This window comes from Monopterus albus, unplaced genomic scaffold (assembly GCF_001952655.1).
Source record: "Monopterus albus unplaced genomic scaffold, M_albus_1.0 scaffold18.1, whole genome shotgun sequence".
Classification (NCBI taxonomy): Eukaryota; Metazoa; Chordata; class Actinopteri; order Synbranchiformes; family Synbranchidae; genus Monopterus; species Monopterus albus.
Window position 1 is genome coordinate 6,625,949 of NW_018127898.1, and position 16,154 is coordinate 6,642,102.

Sequence of the window (16,154 nt, forward strand, 5' to 3'; positions counted from 1 at the left end):
GGGTTTATGCTTCTCCTGGGTCTTTGTTATGTTTCTGGTTCTACACAGTTCTACACAATTAACTGCACCAAAGAATAGGTGAGCATTCCTATGGAAGCTCCATATTCAGGTTAAATGATGCTTGACCCATCAATTGGCCCCAAAGTGGGGTATCAGGCCATGCCATGCATTTTCTTCAGGCTCTATAACATTTTCTGACCCTAATCTCATAAAATCCAGTGATTTCACAATCATCATAACAGTATGTGGGAAACAACACAGTCCATCCTGGTGATTAAATCAGTGGAGTAAAGGGTTTTATCAGACACACTTACTGTAAATGCAAACCTTACTTTTTAATACCAAAGTGAAAATCAATATCCACTATCTCTGGTGTCCACGGGCCTCCTGTTTGTTTCCATCACTGTCTGCCTCTCAGTGCTACGTTCTTCCCAGTATTTAATGGCTGACCATACTCCTTGACAATAATCCCTGATAAACTTCTCTAAAAGGTTTGTTTGGACTGCTGCTTTATCCTCATAATCCCTTGTCACACCTTGATTCCACAAACTCACTGTGTTCATCACAGAAAAACATCTCAAATCAACAGGTTGCACCAGCCATGTGTCATAAGGAGGTGCACAGTTATGCAATCAATTTGTATTATTAGGCAATTAGTTCAAACATGTTTGGAGAGATTTGCTTTCAGTTTCAAAGCAACAGAGCCACTTTAAAGTGACTGTACATTTGTGTAACAAAAACCTAATTAGCCCAAGTTGTTATATTTTAATAAAGTTCAAAGTGGCATGAATAGGTCTTCTGCAAGATCCTGGAAGACTTTGCCAGTTATGGACCTATGCTTTACATCGATAGGTAAATATGTGACATCAATATGGTTTGTGCTATTTTATTGTATTACTGAAGGTGCATTCTGTACAGAATAGTCCTATTACTCTAAGTTTTACTATCTGAGATTTTAATGCTGAATGTTAATGTTGAATTCATGACGTTAAGGTACAACTAGCCTCGTGCTGTCTCTGTCAGCCTGTATATGATGTAACATTTCCTGTATTGTCTGTAATATCCTAAATGTAACCATCTGTGTCATTGAAACGACGGGGGAGGACGTTTACCAGCAGATTCTGGATGGGGTGTAGGGAGGGGGCAGGGGCCAGGTAGGCTTCTACCTCATTACACTACGTCTAGTTTTGATGAACGCCTCGCTGAGGTCCCACACATACATACTGGGTGTGTGTACAGCGAGCATCAGCAGGCTGCTGTTGGACGCATATAGTCTACACACCGCGAGGCACTGCGCTCCATCAGACAGACGCCCATGATGAGAGGCTGCTCCAGCAGACCCAACTTCACACATAACAAAGGCAGAGCAGGTAAAAGACATGGTTTTATAAAGGCTGCGATAGATCTGTGCATGGTGGAGTTTAAATTGTGCATCTCTAAGCGGATGACAGCGAGGGGCATGTCGAGCAGACATTGAGGACGTAAACAAGAGTCGATGCGCTGTCACCTTTACCCTACATAACAGCAAGAGGCGACAGGCTTTGGTTTTTCATAGTAACCAACCTCATTTGTAACAGCATCAGTTATGCTGTAATACAGATGTTGCATTATGGCCGAGGATGTTTTTGTGGCTGCTGGTGAAATGCATAAAACCAGTCTAAAGGTTCCGTGTGCACTGAAGCTGATCTGTCAAGTTAAAATCTCATTTGGACATTCTGATTTCATTTTCTAGACAAGGATCACGGTCGAGATGCTGTTCAGAGGTTTGATGTTGTTTTCGTTTTCTGACTGTAGGTTGTGTTTATGGCTGTTGTGTATGATTGCACGGCTCCCGTTGCAATGCCGTACAAAACAGTTGTGTGTGAATGGCGGTTTATGAGCTGAAGCGGTCTCTCTGCAAGCTGAATGCTGGTTTACAGCCGAGTGCAATGTCAACGTGCTATATTTGGAGATGACTTGTCCGGTATAGTACACGCTAAAGCTGTTAGCTGCAATCAGAGCCTGCAGCTGCGAGGACGAGGAGGGGGAGCTCAGATCTATTTCCTGTTCATGTGTACAGTGTGCAGCATAGCTACTGCATTTAACCTTGCTAAAAAAAATTCTGTGACATATTTCATGCAAGGCACGTGAATGGGTACCTGCTGCTGTTTTCTCATAGGCTTCCCAAGCTTTATCCAGGTTAGATCAGGAACTTTAAATAGCCCATCAAACAATAGTGACTAACTGTCTGATAATATTCAGCGTTTGCCACATGCATGGCTGTCAAAACCCTTGCACTGGAACATAAGACAACTGGAAAAAGCTACAAATATATGCTTTAGTTAGTTAGCCTATTTGTGGATCTGATGGCATATATTATAGTCTACTAACAGTCCAGGAATTTGAGAGACAGAGAAGGAGCTTTTTAAATAGAAAACCTCCATTCCATCATAATTAGGTCACAGACCCTGTTGCTCCACCACCAAGACTTACTCTAAGCCTTATTATAACCAGTGCATCAGGTAGATCACTGATGAACACACCTTAAAATGTACAGTGACTTACCACTTTATTACCTGTGTAATGTAGACGTATTCAATCCAAAACAAATGCTCTGCAGAAAATTCTGTCTTTGTAAAGCTGATACTGTTTAATCTTTGTTGACACTGTCAGTGAATAGTGGATTTATCTCTGTGGTCATTTGTGAAGTCAATGTAACAGAGAAATTGCACTGGACTACGTTATATTGAATGGTATTTTGCTTACCTTTCATGGCCAAAATACTGGAAACACCGTTTTACTTGTTTTTTTTTTTTTTTCAACAAAAACTATAAGTTATAAGCATTGCAACCAAAGAAATATAGGCTTTATCACAGAGCTGCTGAGCTGGATTGCATTATAGCTGTTTCATACACTTATAGGGGACATTCCTGGGTCAACACAAGCACAGAGAGCGAGCAACGCTGCCATCTCATGGACATAGCACAGGGGTAAAGTCATACTGTCTGTAAGAACATTTTAACAAGTTTATTTCTATGATATTAATGTAAACACACACACACCTTTTGGGATACCTTCAGTAAAATTAGGTGCATTTACATTCACAGTTCCAGCCTTGAAAGTAGTCACTAAAAGAACAACCGCTCACATTGCAGTTTAAAATTGAACTGCCAGCAACGCTAGCAGCTTTACAGGTATAACAGGTCAAACCACTCAAGGTTATTTTGTGCAGTGATTCAAGTTCAGCCTTATGATCTAGAAAATCATTTTCATCCCAGAGTAGACAGGACTATTAGTTAAATATTTGAAACTTCAGACTATGAAAATAACATTTATGTGAGTAGCAGCTCATAAGGAAACCAGGGGAACTGAACTGGCAGATACACTAGCAAAGGAAGCAGTCAAGCAGGAAATAAGTCACCATGGAAGATTAATTTAACAAAGTTGAAGCAAGGGGAATAATACTGTTAAAGAAAGGCAAGATAAATGGATGGGGAAAAGAGATGGCAACATCTTTATTCAACTCAGAAAGAAGTGGGAAATGTGAGAGCAGTGGTTAGAAACACCAGGGAAGCAAACATAGTAACAGCGTCGAGACTGGGGACACACAAGACAAAATAAGACCTTACATCTAACAGGCTGGCCTTTGTGAACACTGGTAGAGCATGATTTATGTCAGTGGAAAGAGAAACTTTTGAAAGACAGAAGACATGGATTGTAAGAAATAACTCTCACTCTTGGAACAGGGAGTTATAACAGATTGGTAACATTCTTGAGAAGGGACAGAACACCAGCATAATGGATCAAGGTATTGCACCTTAACGTTGGCTGCACGCACGGGCCGTTAAATGAAAGGAAGACGACGACAGAGATAAGCATAGCTTGTGTCAATTACGGTAGAGCAGAATGCGTGTTGCACCCATACTGCCGTTATTACGGGTGACTATAGGTTTATCCTGTTATCAGAGCGGACCACGTGATGTCAGCGCGCGCGCACGCAGATAAGGGGAGCGAGCGAGCAGTGGGCAGAGAGACCGGGTCATCTCTGTCATTGTAGAGCATCGCGGATGAAAGTCCGGTCGTTTTCAGATCTGCATCACGGGGAAAGGCCCCGTGCTTCCCCCGCGGATACCTCCAACTTACCGCAAGACGGAATGGAGGGCAGAACGCCGTCAAATCCACGGGAACTCACCCAGAACCCCCTGAAGAAGATTTGGATGCCGTATAAAAATGGCCTTCCTGAAACACACATTTCTCAGAGAAAGGGTGCGTATTTCACCTGTGGTGTAGTTTAGTGAGTATCATTGTCTCTTCTTTCTTCTGAGGTTTGGTTTTCGCATTAACGTCAGACGACGAGAGCCGTCGAGGTAACGTAAACATTCCGAAACCACTCCCTGCATTAATTTCATTCAGTTTGATGTCAATACTGTTATAATGGCGGAGACCACAGTCCACATGGTTCAGAGCTGCTGCCGCTGCCATCCGCTTCACATGTAAGGATCCACGACTCGTACCTGGGATGTGCTCATCACTCATCACTGCGGCCGGTCGAGCACCGGTTATGGGTAAACCTGGGTCGTATCCATGCAACCATATGGATGAGCTGCCTCATTTCACAGTGGTCACTTCTCTGTATGTCCAATGTCTCCTCACTGTGGCCCGAATAGACTTTGAAATATCAATGAAATCATAAACTGGAGCGAAGTGGAGTGGAAAAACTAACCTGGCTGAGAGAATGATTAACGCAACACCAGGGAGGTAGTTGTGAAAGAAACTGTAATGCACAATATGTCAGCCCTGTTTGGACAGACTGTTGTGGCTTGGTCTGGCAGCTTTTACAGCCAGGGAATGTCATAACTGTACACCCTCTAACCCAGTCATCTGTGCAGCGGGCGCACACAGTGTGGAAACTAGCTGCTGTGTGCCTTCCAGATGTCTTGAACAGTTAAAGTGCAGTGTTTCCCAACTCGTCTGAAACATTCCCACCCCCCTGTGACCTCTGCTCCTCACTGACAACATCCTCGGGGTGGCGTGTTGTGACTTTGTCTTGGTGGAAGATAAAACAATCTAGTGTTAATATTCAATTTTTATAAATGTTGTAATACACAATTTTATATGAAGACAGATTTTCAAAGTGATGAGGAGGCATAGTTGCAGTTGGGGTTGCATCGGTTTTACATTGTGCGTTATCTGTGACCAGCACATGACTGCAGCTCTCTTCTTCCTCTCCCTCTGTGCTTCCAGTATGTATGACCAACTGTCCCACCCTGATTGTGACGGTGGGCCTTCCTGCAAGGGGGAAGACCTACATCTCCAAGAAGCTGACCCGCTATCTCAACTGGATCGGGGTGCCCACCAGAGGTAGGACTTGTGACTATCAGCTCCAGTGAATCGAGTGAACGTATTCAGTGTGGGTTTGTTGGATTTGAAGCTTCATTGAAAGGTTATCTCATCTGTCCTTCTGTCTGTCTTTCTGGCAGAGTTCAATGTCGGCCAGTACAGGAGGAAGTGTGTCAAAATCTACAAGTCCTTTGAGTTCTTCCGTCCGGACAACGAGGAGGGGTTAAAGATCAGGCGGTAAGAGTGATTTTTTTTACCTTTGACTGCCAAATCAAATGAGTCACCAAGCATGTGACGTTTAAGACTGATGCTATCTTTAATCTTTACAGACAGTGTGCTTCAGCGGCGCTGAATGATGTGCGGCAATACCTCGCAGAAGACAGAGGCCAAGTTGCTGTAGGTCAAGTTTTCATTGTCATAGCACATGTTTGATGCTGGCTGGATGCAGTGTTCCTAAGCTTCCTGTCCACCGGCCTTACAGTCTGCCCTGTGTTGTACAGGTGTTCGATGCAACAAACACCACCAGAGAAAGAAGGGAAACCATTATCAAGTTTGCAGAGCAGAATGGCTTTAAGGTGATTTGTTGGACCACTGTCCTGGGATTAGATACAACATGAGATCACAGTCACACTGTGCCTGATCCGCTCCTCTTCCTCTTCTTCTGTCAGGTATTCTTCGTGGAGTCTGTGTGTGAAGACCCAGATGTCATACAGGAAAACATAGTGGTGAGTGTCTATGTTTGTCTTTTGGGACAAAGTAAACGTGACTCTGTGCTGTGCTCACTCCTCTGCTGTTTCTCTGTGTAGCAAGTGAAGCTGGGTAGCCCCGATTACACCAACACTAACACAGAGGAAGCCGTGGAAGACTTCATGATGAGGATTAAGTGTTATGAAAACTCCTATGAGACGCTGGATGAAGTCCTGGACAGGTGAGGTGGATTGTCCCTCCTGTCCACTGGCTTTGGCTCAGTGACTTCACAGAGTGTTGAACAGAAGGTGTCTCCTGTCTGTGGTCTTCTCTCAGGGACCTCTCCTACATTAAAATCATGGACGTGGGTCAGCGGTACTTGGTCAACAGAGTGTTGGACCACATCCAGAGCCGGATCGTCTACTACCTCATGAACATCCACATCACGCCGCGCTCCATCTACTTGTGCCGCCACGGAGAGAGCGAGCTCAATGCCAGGGGTCGAATTGGAGGAGACTCGGGCCTCACAGCCAGGGGCAAGGAGGTATAGCGGACTTGTTCCTCAAAAGATACTGCATGGCTTCTGGGCATTTATTTTGACCTGACTTGGATGAGTTTGTTAAAGGTTCTTCATCCTCCATGCAGTTTGCTCAGAAGCTGGGCCAGTTCATCCAGGCCCAGGGCATCAGAGACCTGAAGGTGTGGACCAGTCAGATGAAGAGAACCATCCAGACAGCCGAGGCTCTCGGCGTGCCCTACGAACAGTGGAAGGTCTTGAATGAGATTGACGCCGTAAGTAGAGCTCTCTGGAATGCTGAGCACCTCCATTTACTGTCTTTTGTCTCAGCTGAGCTTAATGTGTGTGATATAATTTCAGGGTGTGTGTGAGGAGCTGACGTATGAGGAGATCCAGGAGCACTATCCTCTGGAGTTCGCCCTGAGGGACCAGGACAAATACCGCTATCGCTACCCGAAAGGAGAGGTTGGTGGCTGAAATGTAACATCTAATGATGTGTGGCGGTCGTGTGACTGTTAAAGTGTTTGACGGTCTCTGTTTGAAATTCCCAATGCAGAATTGGTCCTCCTTTGTGCATATAATGGCACACACCCTCCTACAGACACACACACACACACATAACCACACACTCGCTATCAAACTGTAGCCAGATGGCTGCTCTGCTAATGGGCCTCTGCTCCTCAGACAGATTTGGCTAAACACCAGATCACAGTAAACAAAGACTCCACATTGGTGGGTGTGTGTGTGTGTAAGTGAGTGAGTGTGTCTGTTCTCACCTTTGCTTCGTTCCATTAGCTCACCCTTAATCTCATACAGGAAGATGGATACGGGCATTGACCACCTGGCTGGACAGTGCTGATGCGGAGCTTTGAGGAATCTTGTTAAAGCCAGTGTTGGTCTAGACAGGCTGTATTGATGTTTACCTGGGACTCATAATTCAAAAGTGTGTGTGAATAAGAGGGATTAAATAGTTTTGATTTACAGATTTGCCATCTTTTCTTGTAGTTTTTTTAACTTTAGATGTTAATGTATGAATGTGTTATGAGCCAAACATATTCTCAGAAATAATGTATTAATATAAATCTGGCTCTTTCTATGATGATTCTCAGTCAGCAGCCTCGCATTAAATCACCATTCTGCACCTGTTTGCAGTAATGCTCTGCATCTGATTTGCCTCTCCTTGTGATTCATCTGACTCAGTCCTATGAGGACCTGGTGCAACGGTTAGAGCCCGTCATCATGGAGCTGGAGAGGCAGGAGAACGTGCTGGTCTTCTGTCACCAGGCTGTCATGCGCTGCTTGTTGGCGTATTTCCTGGACAAAACAGCAGGTCAGGCCTTCAGCCGAACTCCAGGGAGCCTGGGAGGGGCTACTGTAGAGCAGGGGTCCTTAAACAGGGAGCTGTAGGACATAAATACACACCAAACAAACAACATATGCATATGCACACAGATTGTGTTTAGGGGACCTTTTAGGAAGGTGTTGAACAGTGTTATGAGAAGTGTAGGGACTAACTAAATGGTTAAACTATTGTCCAAACTCCACAGCAGAGAGAGTGAGTTTACATTTTTGTGTTTGCTGTGTGCTCCCATGTTAGTCTGTCTGGTGACCTGATATTTGTACGCAGCAGAGAGGATGCAGGCCACAGTGTTCTGCACACAAGGACATCTTGTTGTGTCTACATCTTTGATAGCAAAATTATAAAGAGGGAGTGCTAATGCCAGACTTTGTACTCTTTGTTTTATAATTGAATACCACAAATGACATATTTCCGTAACTTCATGAAACTACAGTTCAGCGATAACCTCAGCATGTTTGGTTTTAGTTACATAGCTATTGTCATAAATCACTTACAACCTGTTGTGAATAACCTCCATCCATTATCTGTACATATATTATCTATCTATATATTCCTGAATATGGTTGCGGGGGGGCTGGAGCTAGTCCCAACCGAGGTGGGGTACACCCTGGACAGGGCTGACATGTAGACAAACAACCACACACACTCACGCTCACTCCTACTGGCAGTTTAGAGTCTGTGGACTGTGTGAGGAAGCCGGTGTACCCAGAGAAAACCAACGCAGGCACAGGGAGTACGTGCTAACTACATTCTGAATAACATGTTGTCCAAAATGTTCTTACAATGTGACGCAGTCTGCTACAAAGCTGAGGCAGACCTGCATAGTGCTCAGCCAGAGGAATGTGTTTCACTCCCAGCTGATGACCTGGTTTCTGTGTTGTAGACCGAAGTACTGTGGCAAAACTGTAGATGCAGAATACACAACAAAGTACACTCTTGTTTGCTAGAAAAATAATAGATCACGGAGGCATGTGGGAATTGTATGCAGGAACTAGTCTTCCCTATTTATTGTGGTAGTTCAATGAACTGTTTGTGTTCACACAGAGGAGCTGCCGTACCTGAAGTGTCCACTGCACACAGTGCTGAAGCTAACCCCAGTGGCCTACGGTAGGGCCGTTCTCCTAGTGTATATTACATCCACCGAATCAGCCGATGAGTCAAGCTGAACTAATATCCCTACCTCTCTGCCTGCTCAGGCTGTAAAGTGGAGTCCATCTGCCTCAATGTGGATGCAGTCAACACACATAGAGAAAGACCAGAGGTGGGTATAAAACACACACACAGACATGTACTTCTATCTTTGGGAGGACATTCATTGACATAATGCAGTCACTAGCCCCTAACCCTAACCATCAGAACTCAATGCCTAACATAAGCCTAATTCTAATCTGAACCCTAAAACCAAATCCTAACCCTCAAAAGGCCATTTCAGAAAGTGAGGACCACCCAAAATGTCTTCACTCTGTAGCAAAAAATACATTTTTGGTCCTCACTATATAGCAAGTACAAGAACACACACACACACACACACTGTACAACCCCAAATCAGAAAAAGTTGGGACGGTATGTAAAATCAAAATTAAAACTGAAAATAGTGATGTGTAAACCATCTGTGTCCTGTATTACATTGAAAACAAAACAGCAGCACATTATTTGATGTGATACGTCATCAACTTTATTCTTTGTTCAAAATAAACACTCATTTCAATTCTGATGCAACACATTCCACAAGAGTTGGGACAGTGACGCATTTAGCCGTTCCTTTCCACAACACTTAAAAAGATGTTTAGGGACTAAGGACACCAAGCGATTCAGTGTGTCAGGTGTCATTTTGTCTCATTCCTCCTGCAAACAAGTCCTAAGGTGCACAACAGTCCTGGGTCTTCGCTGACACAATTTGTGTTTCAACAGCACAGGAACAACACCCTTTAGATAAACAGGCGTCTTTCTTACAGGCATCGATGCTGAACGTCGATAAGTGGCTAAGCAAAGAGTAGTGACACAGCCAGTAGTTCTTAGTGAACTTACACCTGACACAGTGCAAATGCTGGCTGTGGCAGGACGTATTTAAAAACAAGGACGTACAGCAGTGAAAATATGTAGTGTATATGGTAAATGTGATTTTGTGTAAGGTTTAAAAATTAGGATGATTTATTCACTCTTACAGGTAAGGTTAGGAGTTTTTATGTGATTGTCAATGACCCATATAATCTTCATTTTGTCATGTTTTGCAGCTGAGAAATTCAGATTTCTAAGCATTAGATAAGCTTAAAGCAAAGCATGTATGCATGATTATATCCGTTTTGACTCGCGCTGCTAACACACAACTGATGAAGACAGAGACAAATACCTGAACCACATGGGAAACGTACTTCTAATCGTCTGTCTGAGCAGTGTGTGTAGTAGATTTCATGTCTTTTGTGTTTTGATCCCCTTCTTTGTGTGTGATTTGTTTTGTTTTGTTTTGTTTTTGTTTTTTTTTTTTACAAACAGAACGTTGAGGTGTCGCGGATTTCAGAGGAGGCTTTGCTAACAGTGCCAGCTCACCAGTGAAGCAATACCAGCCCCCTCCCCGCCCCCTCCATCTTTTACCCTTTACTACCGCTCAGATGCACAAATAAAGATTCTTTCTAGATGCACAAATGTTCCTGTGAAAATCACCAAGCTCTCACTTTTCTTCTTCACCTTCCTTTTGATTTAGTCTCTGCTCTTGATTTTCCTCAAGTTACCTTGTAAGATGGTAATAACAGACTGGAATCCAGTTTCTAATTTTTGATGACTATGCCACTGATTTTGTGTTGTGCACATTCTCCCATTTTTGGAGAATGGCTGAAAAGGACCTTGTTTTGAAAGGATGCTGTAATCCTGACTGTGAAGCAGTGACACTCCTGCACCTTTTCTCTGAAGCACTGATCATGTGTAGTTTTTCTCATTGATCTTGTCTATTGAACTGATTTAACAGTGTTAATATTTACCTGTGTCTCTTCATATTTCTGTCAGGGGGAGTCTGGAAAACTCTAATCTTATTTTTACAGATTTGCACAACACAGAACAATATTGTGCTTTCTGACATTTTGCACATACGAATCCATTACTGTTTTAATCTTTAAGAAATGTATTTTCTCTTAATTCTATTTCAGTTTGTCTCTAGGTTCAGGACATCTAACACTGTCTAATGAAAATCCTCGAAGTACAGAAATACTTTGTTCTGTTGATTTTTGTTCAATAATGTGAAGATTCTTGCAGATGATCAGTATCATTCATCAGAATGAAGGGGAAGATCTTTCTGTTCACTGTTTCTAAATAAACTCCACTCAACCGTTTCATGTATCCTCACAACGCTCTTCTCGTGCTTCATTTTAGAAAGCTTGCCATGCAAGTTGTGTTATTCTCTAGTGATTGGAAGTCAGGGCCTTGGGTTTTATGCTTTACCTCAGAGGTAAAGTGTATCATAGAATACATCTAGACTGTCGAGCTGCATATTTCTTACTACGGTACTTGGAGATTAAACAAGACTAGGCGTGTCCTTCCTACAGTATCTCTACTATCTACAGACGAGATGTTCAGTGCAGGGCCCTTCCTGCTTTTTACTCAGCTGTGCAAACGGAAGCGTTGAGATTTTGCCCATTCATTCATATGCAAAGAGCTGCCATTCATCGACCAGAACAAAACAGTGCATCACACGCGGTGCTTTCTGCTTGGGGTGGGAGTCATTCCAAAATGTAGATTTTGTTAAAAATGTTAATCATTTTGGTAGAAATAAAAATAATGGTAAAATGCCTAAAGTGTAAGTGTTACACATGATGTAAGCAGATTAAACATGAAAAAGTTTGAATCATGAAGTAAATTTCAAAATACTGACATAAAGTCACAAAGGTTTGTTGAATGCTGGTTTAAAACATCTGGCAGCATATCAACTGGCATAACATCTGGACTGTACCAGAGGTCTAACCCTCTGCAGTCAAGAAACTAAAACCCACCTTGAAAACCACAGGACACATGCCAAACACACTAAGGTACACTGACTGTGTGTGTGTGTGTGTGTATGCATTAGCTATGTGTACAAAAGGGATCTGACCCAGCTGCGCTCCTCTTTCTAGAATGTGAACATCCATCGAACCCCTGAAGACGCCCTGCAGACCGTCCCTCTTCATCTCTGACAGGCTGCTGTTGGAGTTGAACCTCTCGCTCTCTCTCATCCTCGTAAAGGACTCGTCTTTTTTCTTCTTCACCTGCTCACACTGGTGACTGTCTGGATGATGTGCTTCCTCCTTCAACACCTCTGGCAAACATCTCTCTCTCAGCACAACCTTATCTCTGTCTGTATTATTATTACTCCTTTAAAGGGTTTTGGAGGAGCTCAGCCTGAACATGAGACGAGTGTTTGGGTCTCTGTTCACATGTGGTGCTCAACACAGCTTGTCCAAATGATCCTGCACCTAGCAGGTTTTCAACACTTGGGTCACAGCAGATTCCTGTCTTTTACTACACTTAGTATGGTTTCAGTGTGTTGATACTGTGCAGCAGTATTGACACAGCAGTATTAACCATGTGGTTTCATGAATTGATCATGTGACTTTATGCTACGTTTGATGTGTTGCCGTATTGTGCAGTCGTTACATGCCAAGGTGTTTTTAGTGGTAATGTGCAATCTGAAGGTTACAAACCTACTTTAAACCATGTTTTTTTGGGCAGTGGTAACTTAAGGAACAAACGACCAGGCAGTGTCATTAAATATGAGATTTTCTATGCTGAAAACACTCACTTAAAATTTTATATTGGATGGAGGCACAAACATAATGTGTGTCATGTACAACACCAATGAAATAGATGCTATGTAAATCATTTTACACACAGACTATCAGTGAAATTAAAACATGTACAGAACATGTGTGAACGCACAAGGTAATGCAAAAACTGAACAGGAGCTCAAAGCTGTTGCTGTTGACATGGGTCATGAGTAACTCTACTGTAATAAAACGGGTTATTTTTTACAAAACTGCCTGTCATGACTTCTGATGTGTATTGTAGATGTTGTGATCACAGAATTGGTTGGAACTAATAATTATTTCTCATATCGATTAATGTGCTGAGACCTGTGATGGAACACTGACAATACATGATGGTGAGTGTCCAGATAACTATATCTGTTAGTGAATAGGTTCCTCAACCAATGCTACTTAAAAGTGCAGCCGTACAACCCTGCACAGCAGCTTTGTGTGTGACTTTGTGTGGGAGACCGTGCATGTCCAGTAAATACTCCTGAAGAGTAAAGGCACAACATATTTTAATCATATTATAAAAATGCCAATTTCTTCTCCAAAAACTACAGCCTTCTGTTAATTTGGGATTACACTGTAAATGTGAACAAACACCACAGAAGGGTTCATATGCAGTCGATGATGTGTATGTATTACTTCCTCTTTCTCACAGCTGAAGTAACTGCATGCGAGATGTGTCAAAAACAACTTCCTCAGAAGCAGAACAATTCCATTTATAGTGACAGCTGCAGCACAAACTCCAACCATAACTGACACTGACTGACAGTATTTAAATACAAACGACAAAAGGTATAAACAACAGGGTTTTATTATCTTTCATTATTTTCATATGTGGGGTTTTGGCGGTTTCTTTACAGATAGCTCTTGCTCCCTATGGTTTCACACCAGACACACTACTTTTGTCAAACATAGGTTTCTTGAATGGAGAAATTTGGACACAAATTTGCAACAAAAGACACAGAACAGACAGACTCGCATAGACAAAATACAAAAACCTGACCCTTTTATTTGCAACGACATCTCCTCGGTGCCCCTGTATTTGTGACTATCAGCTTCATTAATACTTAAGGACCCGCCTTTGTCTGGGGATTTGTTCTAAGTGGCTGAAAATGAAACTGGTAAATATCTTATATATACAGTCGCTGATATTCACGTGTACAGGGAAACACTCAAGACGGGTGCGACTGGTGTTACTGCCAGGCTGGTCCTTTTCCTTATCTCCTCACTGATTGGCTGTTCACTCCTTTAGTCTCCACTCCTGTGCTGACTGGCCCTTGGAGTGTTATCCAGCTTGTGTGGGACTAGGGACAACGCTGTCATCAGAACTGTGGAAAAGACAGGAAACAGTCATTTTCAATGGTGGGATTTTGTTTTTTTTACAATAAAGAACATATGTACCCAATAATAAAATACAGAAAACGAGTTTCTTACATTCTTTAGGAATTCCTCGGCGACGATTCGAGCTCGGGCGTTAACAGACAGTTTCATCTCACTGATCTCCTTGTCGATCTCCTCCATGAAGTGGATGACAAAGTCCACCAGTTTGTGTTTGTACATCTGCTCCGTGTGGAAGTTGGTAATCAAAAAGCTAATATCATATCCCTGAAGAGACAGGAAGGAAAAGTCACTTGTAGCATTTTATGTCTGTTCTACTTATGGAGCTATTTTGTACGTGCTGATTACAAATGTGTCTCCTCCAGCAAGTTTATTACAAATCATTCTTTGAACATCTGTGCATAAATGAGGTCTGCTATTTAAAAAGTTTAGTGCTCTTCATGCATCATCTTTATACTTCCTGTCTTACTGTGCACTGATTCCTCTTCTGTAACTCATTTTTTTTTTATTCCGTTACATACAGCCCAGGTTACTCCTCCCCCACTTTGTCTCTTACCTCTACTGGTTTCCTCCTCAGAATGAAGAAGTTCTCAGCCCTCATCATCATGAAGCGCATGAACTTGTGACAAAGAATCTTCTCAATCTCATCAGCCTACAGTCAAATATGACAGAAGGGTTTTTAAATGCACATCAGGCTGTGAAAGTTAATAGCTCATAAATAAAGTACCAAAACCTCTGCTGATTTGAATCACCTGTTTGACACCAATGCTGACTCTGACAGAGTTGATGGATCCCTCAATAAGGACCTTCTCTTTGTCATTGCGGCTGATCACCACAGGCTGAAGCAGCAGCTCCTTACTGCTCCTGCAACCACAGCAAAACACAGCTGTAAAAACAAGCTCCCACAGTTTTAACTGTTCTGTTCACTGTGATTTAGACTATGTGGCTCTTAACAAAACCTCAAATGTTAAAGTGACTTCAATTCTAAATCCTCTCATTGCTTTGGGAACACAACCACACACAGGCTGCAGCAAGTCCCCTTCCTTGCCTGTGCTTGTGTCATTTTTCCCCTCCTAGATTTTCTTATGCAAGTTTGCACAAGTCTACACTTGTGTGACAGCAGCAAAAATGATCTGCAAACAGCTTAAGGTGAAGCAAAGCAGGTGGACAAGCAGCGAGACTGCTAACCCCAAACACATGCCATTAAACATACCTGACCTCCACCTCTGGCTTGTTGTGACGCTCCACCACCTGAGATGAGAAGTTCTCTAGGCAGAGGGCCGCCTGCAGGGTGGCCTTCACGGCATTTAAGTAGGGGCGCAGAGTTGCTGTCTGCAGACATAGTGGATTAGGATCAGTGTCTGCAAAGATCTTGCTGGTTGATGTTTCTTATTTAGATCGAGATACATGCAAAATGAGCCCCCCAGTCTAGTGAGGGTGACTCAGTCAGCAGGGTCAATCTGATAAGAAACCCAACTGAGCTGTGAGTAGGGATGCTGCGTACACTGCTGAGTAATAACCCACTTATAGTCTGCCACACTTATATTTTCAAGATAGAGCATTGATGTATACAATAAACAGCGTGGTATTTGTATGAAAATGAGGATCATGCTTACTACATTAATGTTTTTTGCTTGCATTCATGGTTTGGGGTTGACCGAGTTTCATCCAAGTACGCCTATCTACATCACTCTGTCTACACCAAAGATGTTCGTAGCTGTTCCACTGTCTAGTGACAGACCTTCAGTAGAGTTATCCGTCGCAGTGGAGGAGAAAAGGGGCAAAGAGGAAAACATAGCTCAGCGAAATCACTTCAGTTTCTGAAAACCGTGTCAAAGATGCCCGTGCTCCCATTTCATCCCAGCAAACCAGAAACCCCGTCTCCGAGAAGCACGGAGCTAGCTAGCTAACCTCGCCTTAAATGTAAATGTAGTTAGCGAAGACAAATAGCTGTATAATCAAATATAAGAGAATTTTAGTGCAGGAGACTCACCATTTTCGAGCCGTAAAGACGGAAGTTCCACAGCCACGCCTGGGACTCTTCTTCCGTAAATCCTACATAGTCGACTACATATAAGGGTGCGTTCCTTTTTATTTAGCTCTTCGTTTGAGGACGCCGATTTCTCCAAGCACCATAAATGATGTTGTTTGCGCG

At 42.9% G+C, this 16,154-nt stretch overlaps 2 protein-coding genes across 4 annotated transcripts; one reads left to right on the forward strand and one right to left on the reverse strand.

The window, feature by feature from the left end:
• Window positions 1–1,163: 1,163 nt before the first annotated feature.
• Window positions 1,164–13,368, forward strand: pfkfb4a (6-phosphofructo-2-kinase/fructose-2,6-biphosphatase 4a). 3 transcript variants are annotated; one of them, XM_020592810.1, is made up of 14 exons: window positions 1,164–1,370; window positions 5,224–5,340; window positions 5,460–5,556; window positions 5,649–5,715; window positions 5,820–5,894; window positions 5,988–6,044; window positions 6,126–6,247; window positions 6,343–6,550; window positions 6,652–6,798; window positions 6,884–6,988; window positions 7,724–7,853; window positions 8,928–8,990; window positions 9,080–9,144; window positions 10,377–11,206. In XM_020592810.1, exons 1-14 carry the CDS (start codon window positions 1,316–1,318, stop codon window positions 10,434–10,436), a joined length of 1,368 nt encoding a protein of 455 aa, XP_020448466.1. In that variant the 5' UTR covers window positions 1,164–1,315; the 3' UTR covers window positions 10,437–11,206. The 3 variants fall into 3 exon arrangements, with proteins under 3 accessions (XP_020448466.1, XP_020448465.1, XP_020448463.1); XM_020592809.1 differs by lacking the exons at window positions 1,164–1,370; window positions 10,377–11,206 and adding exons at window positions 3,951–4,245; window positions 11,984–13,368; XM_020592807.1 differs by lacking the exon at window positions 1,164–1,370 and adding an exon at window positions 3,951–4,245.
• Window positions 13,369–13,456: 88 nt separating this feature from the next.
• Window positions 13,457–16,080, reverse strand: LOC109956033 (actin-related protein 2/3 complex subunit 4-like). The gene is made up of 6 exons (XM_020592818.1): window positions 15,993–16,080; window positions 15,213–15,331; window positions 14,752–14,863; window positions 14,556–14,651; window positions 14,096–14,266; window positions 13,457–13,989 (listed from the first exon to the last, which is right to left on the reverse strand). The coding sequence occupies exons 1-6, from the start codon at window positions 15,993–15,995 to the stop codon at window positions 13,984–13,986; spliced, it is 507 nt and encodes a 168-aa protein (XP_020448474.1). The 5' UTR covers window positions 15,996–16,080; the 3' UTR covers window positions 13,457–13,983.
• Between the last annotated feature and the right edge of the window lie 74 nt (window positions 16,081–16,154).

What these genes read in the sequence shown, in the direction of transcription:
- pfkfb4a (XM_020592809.1), top strand. Translation starts at nt 4,047, where the DNA reads ATGAAAGTCCGGTCGTTTTCAGATCTGCATCACGGGGAAAGGCCCCGT. An exon ending in ACACATTTCTCAGAGAAAGG is followed by an intron (nt 4,246 to 5,223) that starts GTGCGTATTTCA and finishes CTGTGCTTCCAG; the next exon opens with TATGTATGACCAACTGTCCC. An exon ending in ATCGCTACCCGAAAGGAGAG is followed by an intron (nt 6,989 to 7,723) that starts GTTGGTGGCTGA and finishes CATCTGACTCAG; the next exon opens with TCCTATGAGGACCTGGTGCA.
- LOC109956033 (XM_020592818.1), bottom strand. An exon ending in AAGCCAGAGGTGGAGGTCAG is followed by an intron (nt 14,864 to 15,212) that starts GTATGTTTAATG and finishes CTGTGGTTGCAG; the next exon opens with GAGCAGTAAGGAGCTGCTGC. An exon ending in TGAGGAGGAAACCAGTAGAG is followed by an intron (nt 14,267 to 14,555) that starts GTAAGAGACAAA and finishes CTGTCTCTTCAG; the next exon opens with GGATATGATATTAGCTTTTT.